Source organism: Pinus tabuliformis, chromosome X (assembly GCF_031772625.1).
Source record: "Pinus tabuliformis cultivar Carrire ecotype Pingquan chromosome X, CPIR1, whole genome shotgun sequence".
Classification (NCBI taxonomy): domain Eukaryota; kingdom Viridiplantae; phylum Streptophyta; class Pinopsida; order Pinales; family Pinaceae; genus Pinus; species Pinus tabuliformis.
This window is the reverse complement of record NC_142308.1, coordinates 935,046,477-935,068,665: the sequence shown is the minus strand read 5'-3', so window position 1 is coordinate 935,068,665 and position 22,189 is coordinate 935,046,477. Positions and strand designations below refer to the sequence as shown.

General features: G+C 36.6%; 2 protein-coding genes across 4 annotated transcripts; both read left to right on the top strand.

Moving 5' to 3' along the window:
• The first annotated feature begins 4,572 nt into the window (after positions 1–4,572).
• On the top strand, positions 4,573–10,856 carry LOC149142752 (stem-specific protein TSJT1-like). The gene is made up of 4 exons (XM_089453108.1): positions 4,573–4,944; positions 5,088–5,328; positions 6,254–6,374; positions 6,766–10,856. Exons 1-4 carry the CDS (start codon positions 4,733–4,735, stop codon positions 6,945–6,947), a joined length of 756 nt encoding a protein of 251 aa, XP_089309234.1. The 5' UTR covers positions 4,573–4,732; the 3' UTR covers positions 6,948–10,856.
• A 571-nt stretch (positions 10,857–11,427) lies between these two features.
• LOC149142751 (phosphoenolpyruvate carboxylase 4-like) lies at positions 11,428–15,080 on the top strand. 3 transcript variants are annotated; one of them, XM_089453110.1, is made up of 5 exons: positions 11,428–12,399; positions 13,172–13,240; positions 13,370–13,446; positions 13,609–14,750; positions 14,853–15,080. In XM_089453110.1, exons 1-3 carry the CDS (start codon positions 12,313–12,315, stop codon positions 13,400–13,402), a joined length of 189 nt encoding a protein of 62 aa, XP_089309236.1. In that variant the 5' UTR covers positions 11,428–12,312; the 3' UTR covers positions 13,403–13,446; positions 13,609–14,750; positions 14,853–15,080. The 3 variants fall into 3 exon arrangements, with proteins under 3 accessions (XP_089309236.1, XP_089309237.1, XP_089309235.1); XM_089453111.1 differs by having other exon boundaries at positions 13,603–14,750; XM_089453109.1 differs by having other exon boundaries at positions 13,370–14,750; positions 14,853–15,075.
• Positions 15,081–22,189: the final 7,109 nt, after the last annotated feature.

Sequence of the window (22,189 nt, the reverse complement as noted above, 5' to 3'; positions counted from 1 at the left end):
ACCACCATTTTGATACTACAATTGAATGGCCTCCAATCAGACTATCTCCAACCAATTAATACAACACAAAAGGTCTCCTCTCTATGGATTTCCCCACACTTTTCCCCACAAAAGTTGTAATGCTCAATCAACCAAGAATGAAAGCAATTCAAATGTTGCACTTCACCTCATACGATACCATGAAAATTGGTTTAGAAAGCACCCAAGGTCTCGCTACCACCTATACAATTTCATGATGCATAATCACAGTTAAGCAACAACCTCCATTTTCATAAAGAAAAACATTGCAGACAACTTCCCAACATCTAACCATGATTTGAACATCTTACTAGAAAATATTCCTAGATGATAAAATAACATATTAAGTTATGTGGTTCAGTTTCTCCCTCCGTGGAACAAGATCTTTATGGAACAAAGCTAAGAATGAGGTAACATATATGATCTCTCAACTTAGTTGCCCAACATTATTGAGTCATATTGAGAATTTCTAATACAAAATGATCTGATATTCACCCAGTCATGTCAAGAATTCAACCTCATGATGTTATGAAACAACAAAAATGGAGAAATGAAAACATTATTTGCAATCCCCACTTAACATCACTATATATGCACTATAGATTCACAATACTATACCAAATTCATCTTAGAGAAACACTCACAATCAAAAGACTATTGGTACATGTTTGCATTCTATTACAATATTATCATATTTATATATACATTGAACTTCAACAAATGCAATAGTTTCTAACAAAAATCTTCCTTTATAGGTATGAATGGTAGCATAAAGGATCTTCACATATCCATAGTTTTGTCTCGTTAAAAGACGATCTTGATACAGAGAATATAAATTGGGATGATGCAGATGCAGTTGATAATGCTAAGTGTTTCTTCGACACATACATATTAGCTTGGAACCCTTGCCTCTCCCCCATTCAAACCAACTCATTCTTCACTCAAATTCAAAAGACCCTTGCATATTATCCACGATAGATATCTTGAAAATTGATCCTTCCAAGGATTATGAAGAACTTGTCAACTGCATTGAACACCATTCAAATTGCACTGTAGGCACTTGCTTGAAAAAGAAAGGCTCAACATTAGAGTGTCATTATAAATCACCTTGGGAATTACATCCAACAACCTCCTTATTCATTGACTCCAATGACCAAAAGACATATACCCCCGTTTGCAACAACGATCAATTAAATAGCCATAACACTACCATACTCTATATATAGTGTGCAAACGTTGCTTTCCAATGTGTACTCTCTCTCCATGCCATTCAAAAATACATCACAAAGTATGCATCCAAATCAAAAACAAATTTTGGAAGCTTTCACCAAATGCTACATAGAATTGTGTTCACTTCAACTAATGTTGACCCTTCAACAAATGTAGTTCGAAAATTCCTTGTAGAAACCCTTGTTGATCTTGACATTGAAGCACAATAAACCTTCCATATGCTACAAAAATGCCACTCACAATTTCTGGCTGATCTTTTTTTTCCTTAAATGTTAGCCAAAAAATTTATATGTGCCTTCCACAAAGGTACACCATCCCCTCTCCATCACCACACTTAAAAGATGCATACATCGCATGCCCATCTCCCCTCCACTCCGCTTCACTTACAAAGCTAGCGAGATCTCGGTTTTATGATCCTCGTAAAAAAAACAAATGGAAACGTAGACCTGAAAAAACCATTGAGTCATGTCATACCACACTACTCCACAATACCATCCACAGATGCACCCTCTTACACTGACTTCTACAGAGTTGAACTTATGTTATAAAAACCATTTCGTCGTATTTCTTTGGATATAGGAAATTCAACTGAAGATTTCATTGCAAACTAGCAATGCTTTCGCCCTTCTTACATGCCTTGGCATCTTCACTACACACAATATGAGTTTCCTCCCCACTATAAATGCAAACTCACCTACTCATGAAGGCCAACCTCCACAACCCATGGACCTCAATGAATGGGAATCTCTCTTCTAACTACACCCATCCACCTAAATCACCTTGAAATGCTTGGTTTTCGTGATTTTGACGACAACCATAATTGGACTCATATGATAATCTCATTCAACAAACAAGAAACAAGCATATAATTAATTGAAAATAATCGCTCCATCCACCATATTCATCAAACAAGGAACAACAATCTAACCAACCATAACTCATTATCCCCAATGCAAACCAAAGTTCTCATAATTATTTCTAATCATTTTACGAAAAAGGATATTTTCCTTCCTTTAAGAATGATTATACAAGGTACTACAGGAACAAGAAAATCCTTCCTAATAAACTATATTAAAGAAATAATTCAATCCCTTACTAGCTCAGACCCTTCACCAATCATGTTGTTTTCCCCTACTGTGTTGTAGCCTTAACATACAAGCATCAACATTCCATGCTGCCCTCCACTTGCCCATAAAATATCTCATTCCCTTAGAAGGTAATGTTCTCGCTACATTCCAAGAAGAACCTAAGCATATTCGATACATCTTAATTTATGAAATGCGTGAGCCAAAAAATTTCGGCCACATCGACGAATGCCTCTGAGAAGCATTTCCACAACAAAGAAACATCATTTTTGGCGTTTGATCAATTATATTAGTCGACGACCTCGACAAGCTCCTACCTGTTAGAGACATAATGCAGACACGCGACAACGAAAAGTGCATTATGGAACACCTTCTAAATAGTCATCACTACAAACACTATATTCTATCAACAAAGTGACAACAGCCCCCCAAATTACTTTCAAAGACATCCTCCAAAACATTAGAAATGCAAACCCAACAATCGAAGATTTGACACATCTCATGTCATGAACAGATTCCTTCTTGTTTGAAGATGAGATACATTCATTCCATTACTCCATGCATCTATTTCCAACCAATGATCAAGCATTGCTACATAATAAACATACGTTGGAATCTTTAAACACTTTAGTCACATGATGCACTACTGAAAAAAATAGGAAAATTCCCCCTCTTCCTCTAAAGATAACCAATTAGAGCCAATTGTATTGCTATGCATAGGAAAAAAAGTGATGTTGACCTCAAACCTATGGGGTTCAGCTGGAATTTTCAATGGTTTGCTCAGGAAAAATTACATCTATCTTCTACAAAGAATGAACTGCACCTCCGTAGCTTCCAACCTTCGTCATTATAGACTTTACTAAATACATTGGACCTCCTTGGGATCAAAACAACCCTACTCATTTGCCCATTCCACCAATAAAAATATTGGACATACACAAATTCCCCTCAAAATGGCTTGGGCATTAACTATACATAAATACCAAGGCATGACATTATGAAAACCTACAATAGGCATTAGACAAACTGAACATCAAGGCCTTACATTCACAACAATATCAAGAGTTCCTTCCTTACAAGATCTCTGCATTTGCTTCACATTTACTTTCGATCGTTACAAATGCAAGACAACAATCATGTCACAGAGAGGAAGCTTGTAGAAGAACTCCTTCATTCAATGCCTCCACCAGAGGAGCTACTTTAATGCCTACATTAACATCTCCAACAAGTTTCACATAATCAATGATCTCTCTTTATTTTTATACCATATATTACCTATTTATTAATTGTTCTTTCCTTGTCTCACTATTAATAAATCTTTGCATATCTTCCATTATTATTAAATGTTTGTTTACTTACTTATGACATTATCTCCCTCTTGGAGCAGGACTTTAGACTCCTTATACACATCAACGCTTTATAAATACTACGTCGAAATAGAAGCAGAAGAAATTGCACTGCAAAACATACAAAGAAATATTTTACGTGCAACAATCTGAACGTTCCACTGTACCACCTTCAGACAGTTGAAAATCAAATGTTTTCTCCAATGTATAATCCATATGGATGAACACGAGCAATTTTTGATGATTGGCAATGTAGACACATGCATCTTCCCCAATGTATAAGTCTTTAATGGTGTTGTATATCCCATTGTTTTCCTTGTATTTATTAATAACATTATTTTTGTTTGATCTCCACACATATATATATATATATATACCCAAGCTATAAATATCCAATATTATTATATAGATGACAATTCTCCTTAATAACATTATTTTTTTTAGATATCTATATCTATCTATTTATTTATTTCAACTATATCACATCTTACCCAATAATGATAATATTAAAATTTCTCTTTCACTCTCCCCATTATAAAATATTACCCAATAACTACAATATTAAAAATTCTCTTTCACTCTGAAATTGAACTATATTTAGACCTTCCTAAAAATATTACCTAATAACTACAATATTAAAAATCCCCTTTCACTATAGAATTGAACTACATTTAGATCTTCCCTATACTACCTACTGTCCATTTTTCCTTTGATACAATCGTTACTTTACACCAATCCTTCCGGTGATGATAAATTTGGGTAATGGTGTCAATATGTGTGTGTTTGACGGTGTTCCATTGTTCAACTTCTACCACAGGCCGAGAGCGAAACGTGTTCGTCGACAAATGGTGGAGATCTTTGTAAATCCGATGTTCTTACCTTTTATTTAACTTGGTGCTCACCTATAAAATCAACCAATGGAGTTGGAAAGATGTGAAATGTCATTTGCATCATATCTTTGAGATTGTTGGAACAGGAATAGCAGAAGGTCTAGAGGAGAAATATCAGAATTAGAAGAGGCAGAAGAATCCGGAGCTCTACAGGTAGAGGAAAATGTTGGCAGTGTTTAACAAATCGGTGGTGGATGCTCCTCAGGAGCTTGTCAGCCCTTCTGCTGGCGCAGACGGGTCCTCAGATTTGAGGAAAACTGAGAAACAATTGGTAGACATTTTCGTTTCCACTCAACCACAGACCACATCATTCAAATTGGGTCCCCATGGATTCATGGCATACACTCATCACAAAGAAGCTCTGCTCATGCCCAGGTATGGTATCTTATTTCTATACTCTGCTTTCTAAGGGGATCGTATGTATGTTCTCTATGAGATTTGAATCGATCTAAGTGATCTCGGTGGCTCATTGGTTAGACTGATATATGCTGGACTACTGCATTTACTTTTGGCATCAGGTCCTTCGGAGTTGTAGACGATGTGTTCTGTGGGTTCGTGGGCACTATTCGGAATTTGCCAGTGCTGAGACAAGATTACGGACTTACCAAGAATGCAAATGAGGTGATGGTCACGATAGAAGCATTTAAAGCTCTGCGTGACAGAGGGCCGTTTCCTGCTGATCAAGTACTGAATCACTTTGAAGGCTCTTTTGCGTTCGTTCTATTCGATAGCAGCTCCAAGACTGTACTGGCTGCCCGGGTAAGGTTTATCAGGTTACATGTAATTTGGTTGTTGTTAATCTGGATCTGTTTTCCTCTAATTTGGATCTATTGTGATGAATTCTAAGAAATTTTTTCGATAACATGGCGAATGGGACAATCTTTTGCAATACTTAGGAAACCTAGCATGTAGTCAGAGGAGATTGTCTGATTTCCAAATACTTTAATACCCATGAGAATGAACCAAGTCAGCCCTTGGGTATGGGTTGGGCTACCTTTTCTTCAGCCCATAAAGAGGCATGAGTCTCATGGGCTTTTACCATTCAACCACCCCTCTAAGGGGATGCGATTTGGAGAGTGCCCCTAGTCCTTGGACTACTATGAGTGAAGTTGTATGCTAACAGACCATAATCACAACAATAAGCAGCCACTGTGTACCTCTCTATCCATTGTGAGAACATGGGTGCTTACACAATAAGCACAGAATTATGTTTAAGCCTAAGCTTTGCCCTCTCCAAATTCAACTAACCCTCTAAGGGGATATGATTTGGAGTGTGCCCTTGGCCTCCTGGAGCACTGTTGAGTTCACTTATAAGCTGTCAAACCACTATCACAACCATGAAAAGTTTATAAGCATTCAATCCAGACTTCCCAATCCATGGTGAGAACATGGGTGTTTGCACAATAAACACAGAATTATGTTTAAGCCCTAAGCATCATCCCATCAAAATAATAAAATATTACTTCATTGATTTAAGGGGTGATAAAACAATTGTGTTTTCTTTTTGAAAAAAACTCGTTCATATTTGATGAAACTCATTGTGCTTGCAAAGCTGGCTTGGTCATAATTCAAGTACTCATTAGATTATAATTTGCATATGCAGAGGCAAAGTGTTTGATTATATGTGTGTACTTCAACGCAGTTTTGCATGATTCCCTCTCATTCTCACAGAAGCCATTTGCAGGACATAGAGGGAAAATGTTCTCTCTTTTGGGGTAGTACATCAGATGGTTCATTAGCATTTTCTGATGATGATCAAGTTTTGAAGAATGGATGTGGGACATCTTTTGCACCATTCCCTGCAGGTAATTTCTCGTTTATCTCTTTAAGTATGCTGCTTATCAGTTCTGATTTACTTATTTCAGCGTTTTGTTAAAAAATCTTTAATTGCTATGTAAGTATTAGTGTAGCACTTGTTGGGTTGGTTAGCTTTTCAAACTCTCATCTTCTAAATAACTGAGGATGTTGCAACCAAGTTAATATGTTTTGAAAGATTTAGTTTTTCAGAATAAATGTAGTCAGCAAGGTCTCATGGCTGCAATTCAATTGATCTTATTCTATTCCCCTTTAGATATGTTGTTTTCACACACGACAATGACCCTAAAACTGTGGGTGGGTGTTTGCAATAATGGAGATGTGACACTATCTTTATGTGGAGATTGAGCATGCTATATTTTCCTTCTTTTGTTTTGTCAGGCTGCTACTTTTCACCATTGAAAGGCCTTCAGAGCTATGAGCATCCATTTAACAAGATGAAAGTTGTGCCACGTGTTGATAGTACGGGTCAGCTGTGTGGTTCTACATTTGTAGTGGATTCTGCAAAGAAAGGGAACATTCCCCATGTAAATAGTGAGACCAACTGGTCTCAGGACATATGAATCTATTCCACCGAAAGTGTGTATTTCTCATAATTATTGAGTTCTATCTTCTAAGCATATATATATATATATTGCTGTGTAAAAACCTTGTGAATAAAGTCACAGCTAAATTTATACGTCTTACTCCCTGGTTTAAAAGGGACTAAGGTTAGTTAAAATGCAATGACACTTCTTGCCTTTCTGTAAATCTTTGTTTTTCGTTTGTTAAAACTGTGAACACTTCTTGCAGAACATAAGCTATAATCTCTAGCTTTAATAGAAATATTCTCGATCAAGACCTTGATCCAACCAGCATAATGCCCTTGCATGCACATTTCCATTATTGACTATGATTTAAATATTACTATTTCTTAAATTGGCCAAACTCAGAGTACATTGTAGCAAATACTAATCCTCACCACGGTCATTGTCTGTGTTAGTTGTATTTTATTGGGTGAAAGCCATTCTTATTTCTTCTGGGTCGGGGTAGACCATGCCTTAAGAAAAATTGGTGTATAACACTTTATTCTAGGTCCTTATAATTTTGTGAACATCAGTTATATATGAAATGGTGCTTTAGTAAGTTCTGCATTTTAATGGATAAATATAACTACCTCTTATGTGGCAAAGAGAAAATGTAAGTGCTAGATTACCCCTTTTTTTGAAAAGGTCAGATATCAGGCGTCCATTTCCATTTGGGCGTTCTCCATATTTAAGGGTGCCACCTTTTAAGAATGGTTAAATTGTATAAGCCACTTTTCCATGTTCAATTCAGCTTCCCTGTGTTTTTGAGCATGTTCTGTCTCTTTTGTGCAGTTAAGTATGTCCTTTCTTATCTTGCTCATTTCAGTCAGAGTTGTATTGCATTTCAGTTGGATGATTCCTTCTTATATAATATGAGTTTTTAGAGAGCATATGCATCATGGGAGGTGTATCTTGCATCTGTGTTCGTTTTGTATTTTAATGGGTTTTATCTTTTTGTATCAAATGTTCCGAGATCAGTAATATATTTTCTTAGTATTCCAATAGCCAAATACTCTCCCTAAAATAGATTTATGGGAAAGGGATTTTCTGAGGGGTTATTTTTTAAGAGATTAGCTGTAACTGTTTTTTAAGAGATTAACGACAGGAACTTTGGTATTCCATCAGAATAAGATCCTTGTCCATTTACATCTGTATCAAATCAGAGAGTTTATTTTCTTTTGTTTTCAATTGGGATCTTACTACATCTCTTGGGACAGGAACTGCACAACTTTCTGTTTCGGAGTTAAGTTTTAACATAAGTGGATTGGAGGATTGGAGGAAGAGATCACTCCAAACCCTTTGCAAGCCAGAAATGTTTTTAATAATTTCAAATAGTGATAGCAGAAAAATAAACGTGAGTGGATTATACAAAAGTTCCAGGTATAAGCTTAGAAGGTTAGTTTAATTGGTGGAGTCCTGTCATTAAAGCATCTTTGTTATTGAGAGGTCACGGTTTAAATTCTCTTGACACCGTTGGGGTCAGGCTTCGTGGTTAAAATCGCAGGAAGTGATCCCTTGGACTAGATCTGCCTGATACAAATATACTGTGAACATAGAGGTTATCCATCTCCAAAGTCCATGAACCACATAAAAAAATTTCCAGATATATGAAATTCTAGCTAACCTTGCAGAATCCATCAATCTAAAGGATCATTCTTTGTTTGTGATGGCCATTCACAACCTGATTAACTTCAACCACTGTGGTACCGTTGTTTGAAATCTTTCCAAATTTATTTTTGGAATTTCCGGCTATGTTATGTCGCTGATTCTGCAGACTAGACTGACCTAGGGTTATGAGGATATTATTAATCTTTAGTGCTGCTTCCATAATTTTGTACGTCCTTTTGAAATGCTGGTAAGAACCTGGAGAATGGCTTCTCTTACATACAGTGGAGCTAGAGTTGTTGTACAGCTCTTGTTTTCATCGTGTTGGCACTTTGCAGCCATTAGTTAACTCAAACTGTGCATTTCTCTAGCTATTTGTGAAAGTACGTTATACCATTGACACTGGGTTGGGATACCATTGACTGTCTGGCAACTCGCACCTACCTCATATATTTCCCCTTGACAAAAGCTGCTGGAAATTTGTTTGAGAAATTGCTGTCGTGAAGTTTCATGATCGGGAAATGTTTTGGATTGAAACCTGCCAACTGTACATTTTGGGACTTCAAAAACCTTTGAATGCCCGAGTGCTTTTCTAAACGCTGATGAAGATGAAGATTGGACATTTCTCAAATCCAGGTCTGGGCTAAAGTGAAGATAACATAATAAATAAGCAATCTGTAACCTAACATGATCATAAATTATATAAAGCTCAAGCATCTTGTGGGCAATAAAAAAAATTGGCTCATTAAATTAATATCATAAATAAATTTTTTAAAATTATTTTTATATAAAAAACTTAGTTTTCGAACTAAAGCTCAAGCATCTTGTGGGCAATAAAAGAAAATTGGCTCATTAAATAAATATCATAATTTTTTTTTTAAATTATATATATATATAACTTAGTTTTCAAATTAGTAATTATCACTGGTTGGTTGCTATTATGAGTGCAGGTTGACTCATCATTGTTACTTAAGAAAAACTACGCCACTTAGAATTACCTGACCTGTTGGTGGTCTGGACAAGGCAGTCTTTCACTGTTACAAAATGCCCACTTAGAATTACCCATTGGTGGTTTGTACAAAGCAGTTTTTCACTCCTACAAAATGTCCACCTAAAATTACTTATTGATGGTCTGCACAAAACAATGCCCGTTGGTGGTCTGGACAAGGCAGTGTTTCACTGTTACAAAATGCCCACTTAGAATTACTGTGGGTGGTTTGTACAAGGCAGTGTTTGGCTCCTACAAAATGTCCACCTAGAATTACCCGTTGGTATTCTGTATAAGGCAGTCTTTCACTCCTACAAAATGTCCACCTAAAATTACCCATTGGTGATCAGTACAAGACAGTCTTTCACTCCTACAAAATGCCTAAAAGTTCGATCACCATTTCCACGGATTGTTTTGTTTAAACTACCCCTGCTATCTACATCTACCGCTGGTGGTAATGGCCGGACCACAGGCTACCCAGAAGCGGAGAGTACGTGCCCCATGTCATATTTATTACTAAACGAATGTGGGCTTTGCCAGTCTGAGCTCTCAAAAGTCATTAAAACAAGGCCATCCTTTGGTCGTACAAGATCCACTCACACTGCCCGACAAGCGGTTCAGTTCCTGAGAGATATAGGGTTTACAGAAGACCAGGTAAAAAAAATTATTATGAGAGATCCATCTATACGTATCTATGTATTCCAGTCGCCAAATGGCAGAGGAGCACTACAATCGCAATGAATTAGTTACAGTAATAATGAAAGTAAGGCGCTGTACTGGATTTCTTTTCGTGAGTTTTAATGGTTATAATGCACCAGCGAAAATCCTCTGTGCGCTGGCTGAGGGTTTTTGTAAAACTTAATACATCTCCAGATTTATTTGGTTCAGGACCAACAAATATTTGTTCCATGATGTTCCATGATGCCGTTAAAAAAAATTGTTGTCGTGTCAGGTAAAATTACATTAACACTCTTATTTATGCAGTGTGTTATCCCTGGGTTCCAATTTTTGTCTCTGTTCGACCTGCACGACCTGCAATGCGAGCGGCCCTCTTCACAGAGCAAATTCCAGTTGTCACCGAGCAAATTTCAATCGGCTTGGCTTGAATCTGTTTCTTCATGCTCCTGCTTTGAAGAGTTGGAAATCCTCCATATTTGGCAGTTTTGCGAGGCAGGTCAGTCTGATTCAAACCGCTCCTCATTTTACAAAAGCTTTGCATTTTCAAGTGTTAATGTTATTGTATTTTATCACTTTGATTGTCATGTTGTGTAAACCTATTGTGAGACTGTCATGCTACACTTGAAACCAATACATCTTGTTATGTGCATTTGCAACTAACAGTAGTGGATTCTATTTTCACATTCCCCAAATTACAAATTACAATATTTTTGTTGTGTTTACTTGCTGCCCACCTGAATCTGTTCCACTTTACACACCCGTTGTTTCATGTTTCCCGGTGCATGCCCTGCTGCACCTGGCTTTGTTCCCCTACATGGTGCATGCTGTTGCAGTCTTTCACTGTCTGTTATTTTACCTCTGAAACTAAGAATGTAAAGGCCAGCTTGATGACAAGTGTCTCCTTTGAGTTGCGTCCTTTGCATGATATCCTTTGCTCTCTTGTGAAGAATACAACAAACTAATTTCAATATATGAATGCCTCTGCTTTTTTCTGGTAATGCAGTTCCATAAAATGCATCTCATCCTGTCTTCAAAGTTAAACAAATCTTAACTTATATCTACTTAAGACAATCTTAACTTATATCTACTTAAGACAATACCATCTTTGACTTTTGCCTCAAATACAGCTGCATCTGAGATTAATTGTCCTTGAATGACCATTTGAAACACCCAATACACCCTCATCAGAGAAGCCACCTGAGAGAAAAACAGAATAGGCTGACACCTATGTTTTATTTAGTCCTAGCCTCCTAGGATGTTGGTACACATGTTCCAATATATCCAAATCCCATCACGAAGAACGTTGCAACTTGCATATAAAGGTAGATATAAAAGTGATTTTATCATAAGATGCACTGAAGAAAGGAGAGCATGTAAAGAAAGGAGAAATGGAGACAATCGCCCTAAAACCGGAGTTGAAATGGAAACATAAACATTGCTGACAACTTGGCAGGGATGGTGGAGAGTGAAATAGAACATTGGTGCAGTAGAGGCATTAATGGGTGTTCTAAAGAGATATGTCTGTTCAGGATTTGATGGCCACCCTTATTGGCAACAATGTCTTTGTCAGGTTTGCTTTCCCTTACTGCCCATTTAATTGTGATTCGTGAATACTGGTTCTATATATCTGCAAGTCTCCTTTTGCTCTATTTTGTAGCTTTTTCTTCTTCTACAATTTCTGTAACATACAAGCATTACTTGTTATTAACGGTAACATAAAGGCATATTTCTTCTTGAAATATTTTTCCAATTTACCAGAGATCAATTTCAGGCAAGTAGATAATATATATTAGGGAAATGGTTAAATAGTGATGCATAGAATGTTAATGCAAGTCAATAATAATGAAGCGTTATGTTTGGAAGAATGATTTCATAAAGGTGAGCTATTATTAGGAAATTAGGAGGTGAAAGCAGAGCAAATTTTACTGGTTCAAATCAAGAGGAATCTTTGAAAAACTGTTAATAAATATTTTTCCCTGTATAATGCGGTTTGTGTACAATGCGGTTTGTGAGCAGGTTTTAGTATCAACTTAAAATTAACTAAATTTGTTGCATTTCCTTCTAAATTGTCTGCTAATTCTGGTAGCTTGTATGTCACAGGAGATTGAAATTGTTTTGACTGCACATCCAACACAAATAAATAGACGAACATTGCAATACAAGCACCTGCAAATTGTGGTTAGTTCTTGTGACTTGGATTTTAACATCCAACTTTTCCTTTAAAATCCATTTTGAGGTTGATGAAATTTTCCATGATAATATTTACAAGCACATTTATGAGGACTAGCACATTTATGAGGACTAAGATATGTTCTCCTACATTATGTTTTTAAAAAGTTTTTTACAGTAAAATGTCATTTGATACTGATAAGTATGAAAATTGCTTGTCTAATTTTTGTACTCAAAATGTTTATCACTGAGGGTAGTAATTTTCTCATGTTCCCGAGTACTGCATTCTTCTTTATCCTTTACTTCACACATTTTCATGGATTATTTTTCTCAATTCAGTTGTTTTTAATCTCTTCTTCGTTGGTATTTTCATTTTCGTGAAACATCTTTTCTGAAGGAAATGCCCTAGAGAGTATATGTATCTCAATCCAATTGTTTTTTTATCACCTCTACATTGGTATTTTTATATGCCTGGTTTTCTTTTCTGCGGGAAATGCCCCAAAGGGAAATTAGTGGTTGAACTAAGTTGCTCATTTTTTACCACAGTTAGATGTCTGCAATAATGATATTTTTATATGCCAAATTATCTTTTCTACAGGAAATGCCCCAGAGGGAAATTAGCGATTGAACTAAGTTGTTCATTTCTTACCACAATTAGATGTCTGCAATAGTTATGATCTGTAAAATGGAAACAATCTTTCCTACAAAATATGTGGTGTTTGTGAACATTTTTTATGAAGTTACCCTGTTCTCCATTTAGACTGTCTTTTCTGTTTTGCAGCATCTGTTGGAATATAATAATCGAGCAGACCTGGGCCATGAAGAGCGGGAATTGTTGATTGAATATTTGGTAAAAATTTGCTTCTGCTCACCCCCTAATTTTTTTGGTTATGTAGATATGTCATATAGGACATGTAGCTTCTCTTATTCTACATATGTTTCGAGCAATTTATTTAATTAATTGGATTTTTGTGCAAAGGAGAGAGGTTACTTCCTTATGGCAGACAGATGAATTGAGACGTCGTAAGCCCACACCTATGGATGAAGCTCGAGCTGGTGAGCGTCAAGGAGACTGTCAGATAGTTTGTTCTTTTAAAGGGGGGCTAGTCCCCTGAAGAAGTTTTATTAAGTCCAGTATACATTATTTACAATATATACATTCATCACATCAATCATAATTATATCAATATATATTCACGATGTTACAAATAGCTGCAGCGCAGTGCCACAATGGGGATCGAACATGGGTGGAGTGCGTGACATTCGACTACCCCGAGCGCTGAACCGTGCACTCATGAATATTAATTGACTTACCTTTCCGCAGGTTTGCACATTGTGGAACAGTCTCTTTGAAAGTTGTGCCTCATTATCTACGTAGAGTTAGTCCTGCCTTAAAAAAGGTTGATTTCTTTGGTATTGAACAAATTAGATTGATTCTTCAGATGGAAGCTATCATATTTAATTTGCATGCCATGTAAATTATTGAAAAACTGTTAATAATTTTTGCTTTGCATGCCGTGTAAATTATTGAAAAACTGTTAATAATTTTTTGCTGTTGTATGTTCTTATATTTTTGGGTGAGGCTCTGTTTTCGTTTTGAGGGACTTTAGCTCCATTTTGTTAGCATTCTTGGCTGCAAGTCTTATCTACATCGTTGGTGTGGGTGGTTTGTGTGTTTCGACGTGACATGTCAGTGCTTGGATTTTCCTATAGTTCTCTAAACTCATTCCATTTTGAACTATTTCAAACTCTGATATTCTTGCATTAAATGTATTTCTTTTCACTTACTTATTTCCGTTGCATACATCAATGTATTTTTTAACAAAAATCATGTTTGGCATATACATTTTCGCAACCTCTTACAATTGCTGGTTTATGTGAGTTTTTAAGTTATCTCATCTATTTATACTTTACAGTAAGGTACTAATATTTCCATCTCATTCATGATCTGAAACAAATTCTTGCCATGTTAACAAAGCTTGGTCAACATAAATATGAAACAAATGAATTATGGCCATGAATTCAAATATGAATCTATTTTCAGTAGGTTATTATGGCCATGAATTCAAATATGAATCTATTTTCAGTAGGTTATGTTGTTGACTAATGAAAATCCCAAAAAATTTGTAAAAAGGTTGTCTGGTGAGCTCATTTGAGTGAGTTATTGATAGCTTGCCTTGTTGACAAATATAGCTCAAATATGAATCTATTTTAAGTAGGTTATCTTGCTTTGTAATGAAACTGCCAAAAATTGTACATGCAATGTCAAAGTTTGCATCAATAACTTTAGTGGATGTTGATGCAGAGGAAATCCAAATTTATCTCAAGTACGATGCAAATGAAATCCAAATTTATCTCAAGTAAGTTTATCTCAAATACGATGCAGAGGAAATCCAAATTTATTTCAAGTAATTTGACATCAGTTTCATACCAACTACGATCTTCTTCTTTAATGTGCTCAGGGTCCTGCACGTAATGCTGATGCAGTTGGGATATTATATAAGTTTTTGAAAAGCTCATTCAATTTGAAAGGCATGTGTAATTTAGCTACCAAAGTTGCAACAATAATAGTTATAAGTCAACAACAATAATAGTTGTAAGTCAACAAGGGACAAGGCTTACAAAAGAAGGTGGCACCAAGATTTTCGAAAATCTTTTCACATTATTTGCTTTTCAATAACCATATTATAGATAGGTGTACAAATAAATATTCAATCAAATCATATTTCAAGTATTTGAAAAGGCCAATTATACTAAATTTTCACAAAAAGTCCATTGGTTGCAGTGGGAGGGTATTTGCTGGAAAGGACATAATATCTTATCACTTATAATAATAAAATAATAAAATTTTAGGCTGAGTTAATATTCAATTTCCCATGTGTATGCATCCACATTACAGGTATCCACATCAATGTATTTTTTTGTAACTTCAATTATACATAAGATAAAAAATTAAATAGATGAATTAATACTTATGAGTGCCTTAACAATACAAAACAATACAAATAATGTCTATTGATACATTCCATTTAAACAAACTTAAACAAACATATTGGACTCTCTTTGCACCTTTTGGGGCAATTGCTAGTTTATTGGGTTTCAAGTAAAAAAGTAGTGCTCTAGATAGACTTGCATATTGTTACGTGCAAAAACAAAGGTTTCATAATTTTGGATCTAATATGTTTCGCTTTCCCCTCTTTGAATGAGAGTGAGATTAATTGAGCTCCAATTCATTTCAGAGTGATATTCACATATATTTGGGTTAGAATATCATTAAAAATTTATTTACATATATTTAGTTTAGAATATTATTAATAATTTGATTGTAAAAGTAGGTTTATGGCTTGTTTATTTTATCAATATGGAATTAATATTAATTTGGTTTCACTGTAATTTGTTATTGAATTGAATTTAATATTTTTAAGAAAAATTCATTATGGTGTGTTTATTTCTAATTCTAATGGTCTGGTTGATTGATTGCAATTTTTTTTTCTAAGTATCTAACAGATAGACAATACTACTTTGTTTATGGTATTGACGACATAAATATTGTTATTGTGCTAAGACAATACTACCTTGTTTATGGTATTGACTACATAAATATTGTTATTGTGCTAAGAGGCACTCTCCAGCCCTGTATGAAAGAGATGTTGTAATGTTATGTCATGTCCTTTCCTATGAACAAAAATAATAAAATAATAAAAATAAGAATAATCATACATCAAACCCATGGCTTTCACCCATTGGGTGAATACCAATGGTATTCATGTGGAATATTAGCATATTTAAAGGGGAAAGACCAACCTAGATCTATCGTAACTCTTGATTTACCAAGCATTGAGAGGGATCAAATCTCTTTTCTCTTGAAAAGAGGTTTGCACATCAAGAGATTTGATCCCTCTCGGTGCTTGATAGATCTAAAGTTAAGATGAATCTTTTATGATACTCACCCAAGAGCCTCAATCTCATTAACCAATAAATGAATCTCTATGTATATATACTAGCGTAGATCCATCTAACTCTAGATATATCATGTGTTGAGAGGGATCAAATCCCTTGAGGTGCAAACCTTTCTTCAAATTCAACACTTCAAAAAGAAGGTTTGCACCTCGAGGGATTTGATCCCTCTTGGTGCATGGACCTAGGCTAGTTTAGTGTGTAATACAAATCATCATTACTTACATAGAGCTCTCAACTATGTATTAGTATCACGACATAAAGAGAATATTTTCTAAAAGACTTTACTACATTTAATGGTAGAGGATTACAAGTGTTTCACTTATTGTTTTAAAATTGAAAAAAGGTTTTTCTCCCATCGATTAAAACATGAATTTGTAGTAGATAATGAAGATAATGAAAAGCAAAATAGATAAGGGCCTCAGTTTGGCTTATTTGAAATACTTGAGGTACTTTAAAAACATATTAAGGGGTTGAATCAAGGGGTTTATATATTTATTATTTGTTTTGTTTGAGTCAACATTCAATTTTTGTTTGTTTCTTTGTTTGTTTACTTGTAATTATAAGAGGACACGTATCAACTCCACGTCGAACACAAACATACTTACACATCGCCCTCATACTGGGTTGTAGAGTGCACATCTCAAAACAATTTATCAACCATTTAGTTTTCATTAATCCAAGGAAAGTACAACTTATGAACAATGTTCAACCTAGTATTTTCATTTAAGTGAACTCCAACAATCTAATTAGAGCATGTTTAAGATCACATCACTTTCTTCCAATCATTTCTCAACAATTGACAACTTAGCAATGACTAAGGGATTGCTTGATAAGGTATTGATATAAAGTGATTATAATACCAACTTGATATGCTATGTTTCCAAGTGTTTGACCATCTTGTGCTACCCTTGTATGCAACATACTAATGAAGGTAACCAATGACATGAATTAGCATGTGGTGTTCATGAAGGTTGCACCACCCTAGGTTCAATGAGTCGGGATGTTGAATAGTGGGTTAAGCAAGCAAGTGGATGATAAGTGAGTGAAAGATAATCCCCAAGTCTTCCCACTTTGCCCAATAGTATGAGAATAAGAAAGACGCTAAATACAAGGGATACAATTTTGTTACTCTTGGGGGATACAATTTATGGCAACAACTCTCATTGAAGCAATTGATCTCATCTAAGTCAAGGATATGGATGATATAGGATGGCTAATTGTTGTAATCACTATAAAAATTATGGAAAATAATTTCAAGTAACAATTAATACACTAGAACAATGCAAACACATCACATTCACATAATAAACACAAAATTTAATTTGGAGAAACCCATAGAAAAACCTTCAACATGAAACGACCATGGTTAATCTTTATTTATCAACAAATTTATAGGTTTATAGTTTAGCTTGGCTCTCTAGCTGATTTACAATCTCTTTATAGGAATTTGATACAACATTCATTTACAATCTCTACCAAGGAACCCCTTATAACTCGTTGTGCCTAAATTTATTGAAGGGTAGGCTCTAATGGTGGGTCATCTGGAAGGTCAATCATCCTTAACTCTTTAGCTTCCCCCAATTTCAACACTTCCTTTCTATTTCATCTTTTATGGGCATTTGATGCATGGTTTTATTACTGTGATTTATCTCTCGCCCTATTTTTTTTTCTTTTCTTTTTTTGTTTAATTTCTTAATGCTCGCATTTGTAGCATGCCATTATGCGGAGGCATAGTCATTGGTTGATTTAGTATGGATTCCTTCATGATATCAACCATATATCCTATCTTGTCATTGAAATATCTAGTCACAAACTCCATTTCTATTGCCAAACTTCTTAATTTGTTGAGAGTCTTGTGTTAACTTACCATTAATCATTCAACGATGTTATGCAAATCTAATTTAGATGACAATGCTTTTGGTCCAAGGCTTCCAAGGACAAGTGAAGGGACTTGATTCTCACTTGGTTCCTCTCATATCATTTTCCTTTCCTTGGTATTGGTGCGTTGAGGCCAATTTGGTATATCGCTTGCCATCCTTTGTGAGCCACTCATTCTTTTCTCTATAGAATTGCACTCTTCAACTCTTCAAGGATATGTGGTGCAAAGACTTCTATGGTGGGAAGAACCTAGTGTTCCTCTTCTCTTTCTAGCATGGAGTGATTGAACACCCTCATATATTCTAAATTTTCCACATAATTGATTTGCATATAAGGAGAGGTCTCAATATGAAGACATTCTCATTTACCTACTCAATGACATCAAAATGTTTGTATTTGAGGGGCTTGAGTTTCTTCATCGCTACTTGCAATCATTCCTTACCAAGGTAAATCCTATGCAGCATGAGTTTTTGGAACGAGGAAACACTAGAAAAGTGGATACATGTGTCTGAAACAAATAGAAGTTTCATAAAAAATTGCAATAAACATCAAGTTGGGAGTGGCAATACTATGTATTAAAAGAAATAAACAATTTTTTTTTTTAACAAGGACGGTTAATGTATTTATTACCAAAAGTGGAGCAAGCTCATATTACAATCGACAGTAGATTTTAAAAACTGAGCAATGAGAATGAGATGATGGTAGTCTCTTCTCTTATGCTTATATTCAAAAGTTTTGTGAGTTCTTTGGCTATTCTGGTTTTCTGTCTTACATTTTATCTCTGGGAGAGCAAATTCTGCGACCTTTTCCGTATGCTTTTCTTTTTGTTGTTCCTTATGTTTGCCGTTTCTTCTGCTATTGTTTGTTCTGCTTGCTGTTCCTTCGGCATGTTGTTCCTTCAGTTGCTGTTCCTTCGGCTTGCTGTTCCTTCGGCCTGCTGTTCCTTCGGCCTGCTGTTCCTTCGACATGTTGTTCCTTCAGCCTGCTGTTCCTTCGATCTGCTGTTCCTTCGCCCTGCTGTTCCTTCGGCCTGCTATTCCTTTGGATGTTGTTCCTTCGACTTGCTGTTTCTTCGGATGCTGTTCCTTAATCTGCTTGCTGTTCCTTTTGCTGCTGCTGCTGTTCCTTCTTCTGCTGTTCTTTCTGCTTGTTGTTCCTTCTGGTGCTGTTCCTTATGTTGCTGTTCATTCTGGTTGTTGTTCCTTCTGCGGCTATTCCTTCTACCATCTGCTGCTGTACATTCTGGTGCTGTTTCTTTTGCTTGATAGTCCTTGTGCTTGTTGTTCCATCTACTTGTTGCTTGGCGATCCTGAATGTGACTTTCAAGGTACCAAATACCACTCTCCCTCTGAAAAGCAGATCTACCTTCTGTAGATTGTCTAAGGCAAAGGATGAATCGAGCAGGGTCCTCCATTAAGGCTAAGATTACCTTGAGGCAACAGGCAGGCTTTATTTGCCAGCGAGTCCGCTTGTTTGTTTAAATCCCGCAGAATATGGTATGAGTCGACTGTGTCGAAGTCTTTCAAAATGTTTCGAATTCTCTGCAAGGTTTTGTTTAAAGCTGGATTATTAAAATAATCTTTGGAGTTTAAGAGATTTATCAGAAGCTCCAAGTCTCCGAATATTTGGATTGATTTGTAATCTAACTCCTTCGCAATCTGGCAAGCTTTTAGGAGGCTGTAACTCTCTGCTTGATTGTTCGAACTTATGCCTAGGCCCCAACTGAAACTAGTTTTTTCCGATTTGTCTGGGGAAAGAAGCAATCCCCCTGCGCCTGTTGTGCCTGGATTCCCCTTGGACGCTCCATCAAAGAAGATAGTGGCTTTTGGGATTCCCTGCCACCACTTAAGAAAGTCACTTGCAGTGAGACGCAGGCGCCAAGTAGGATCTTTCATTGGTTTGTTGATTGAATCTTTCCTTTCTCCTGGCACGCAGGGTCCTAGCCACGCAAAGACTTCTGTAGATAATATAAAGGCAAAAGCTGGTTTATCTATTATTTCCAACAATAGAGCTTTTACTTTGGCAGCCACTTCCACTGATTTTGGGATCCTGTTGTTAAAAACACACTCATTTCGAGCCAACCACACTTTCCACCAAAGGCATTTTGGAATAGCTTGCCAAATGTTTTTCCAGCCTGCGTTTTTAGATTTTTTCTCAGGGTTTTGATCTGCCCAGGAGGTGTAGAGAGTAACAACTGAAATCTGGGAGGGGGTGGGTACGCTAAGTCCGTGGAGGACCATCTTCCAAACTTCTTGTGTGAAAACACAGTCAACCAATAAATGGTCAGAGGTTTTGATAGCAGAAGTGCATAGGCAACATCTAAAGGGCCCATGGAAGCCTCTTTTATTTAGATTTTCTCCTATTAGTGCCTTTTTATGCACGAGTAACCAAGTGAAGAAATTCACCTTTGGAAGGAAAAAGGGAGACCAAACGAATTTCCAGAGCTTCAGAGTCAACAAAGATGTGTGTGTGGCTTGTAATGAGGAGAATCCTTGAGCTGCTGTATAAATTCCGGTTCTTCCCCACCCCCATTTATCTTTGGATGTATGATGGACAGGGGCGAGGCTAGAAAGTGCTGCACAGAGCAAGTTTTTTTGTGTTTCCAGAGGGTCAGGAACCCCTGGAAAAGTCCATCCTGCCCAATTCCCTTTGCTATCCCAAGAACATATGTCTGCAAGCTGGAGAAGTCCTTTGTTCACTAGCCAGATTTTTAAATCGTTACAGGAATTTAGGGTGGCCAATGGGGCATTCCCTTGAATGGTGTCCTCCCAAAGTAATGTTCTCTGCCCATTACCCGGTATTCTGTATAAATGTTGCTGTATATGGTTGATGCTTCTTCTGACTAAATTCCATATTGCTGTTCTTGTTGGAGTAGAAGCAGTTGTGAGGTTTCTCAGGGAGCCTCCCTTTAGGTATTTCTTCCAGAGGATCTTGCTGACGGGATGATTTTTATCTGCATACAATTGCCATATGATTTTTTCACCAAGAGCCAGATTTTCTAAGCTTGGATCCCGTATTTGTAACCCACCTTGCTGGAGTGGTCTATTCAGGATATCCCATCTTACCAAATGTAACTTGCTCTGATTGCCCTTGCCCCCATTCCATAGGAAGTCCCAAAGGAGTTTGGAGATCTGTTCCGTGATAGACTTAGGAGCTAGCAGAAGGGAAGACTGGAAGATGCGAAGGGCGGAGAGGATTGCATTTATCAAAACCAACTTCCCTGCGTTTGTTAGCCATTGGCCTCCCCAATATGCTATTTTTGCTTTTATCTTGCTAATTACTTCAGTCCATAGGGAGGGAGGGCTTGGTCCCAAGGTTAAGGGAAGGCCTAGATAATTGATCTTTTCCCACTTGTCATACCTAGGGAATCCCAATATGTAGGTAATTCGAAGGATAGTTGGGTGATCTACATTCCAGCCATAAACCACACTTTTTCTTTTATTGATCAAGGCTCCTGTGATTAAATAGAATTGTTGAAGAATTTCTTTGAAAGCCTTTTCTATCTTAATCGAGGCCCCTCCCAAAAGGAGAGTCATATGCAAAGAGGGCATGATTTGTAGGGTCCACCCCTATTGCTGCCTTGATACCTGGGATAGTGCCTACTTCCATTTCCGCTGTCAGCTTTCTGCTTAGGGATTCTGCCAACAAGATATAAAGAAAGGGTGACAATGGGCATCCTTGGCGGAGCCCTCTAGAAGCTTGGAAGAAGTCAGAAGGTCTGCCATTGACCAGGGGGGCTATCCAAGGTTTGTGTGTGCAGGCTTTTATCAAGTTGACAAAATCAACACTAAAACTGAAGGAGAGGAGGATTTTATAGAGAAATGAGAGTTTAACTCGGTCAAAAGCATTTGACATATCCAACTTGATGAGCATACCTTTTTCCTTCTGAGAGTGGCTAGAGTGGAGTGTTTCTTGCACTTGGATCACGTTGTCTATGAGGTGCCTTCCTTTGACAAAACCG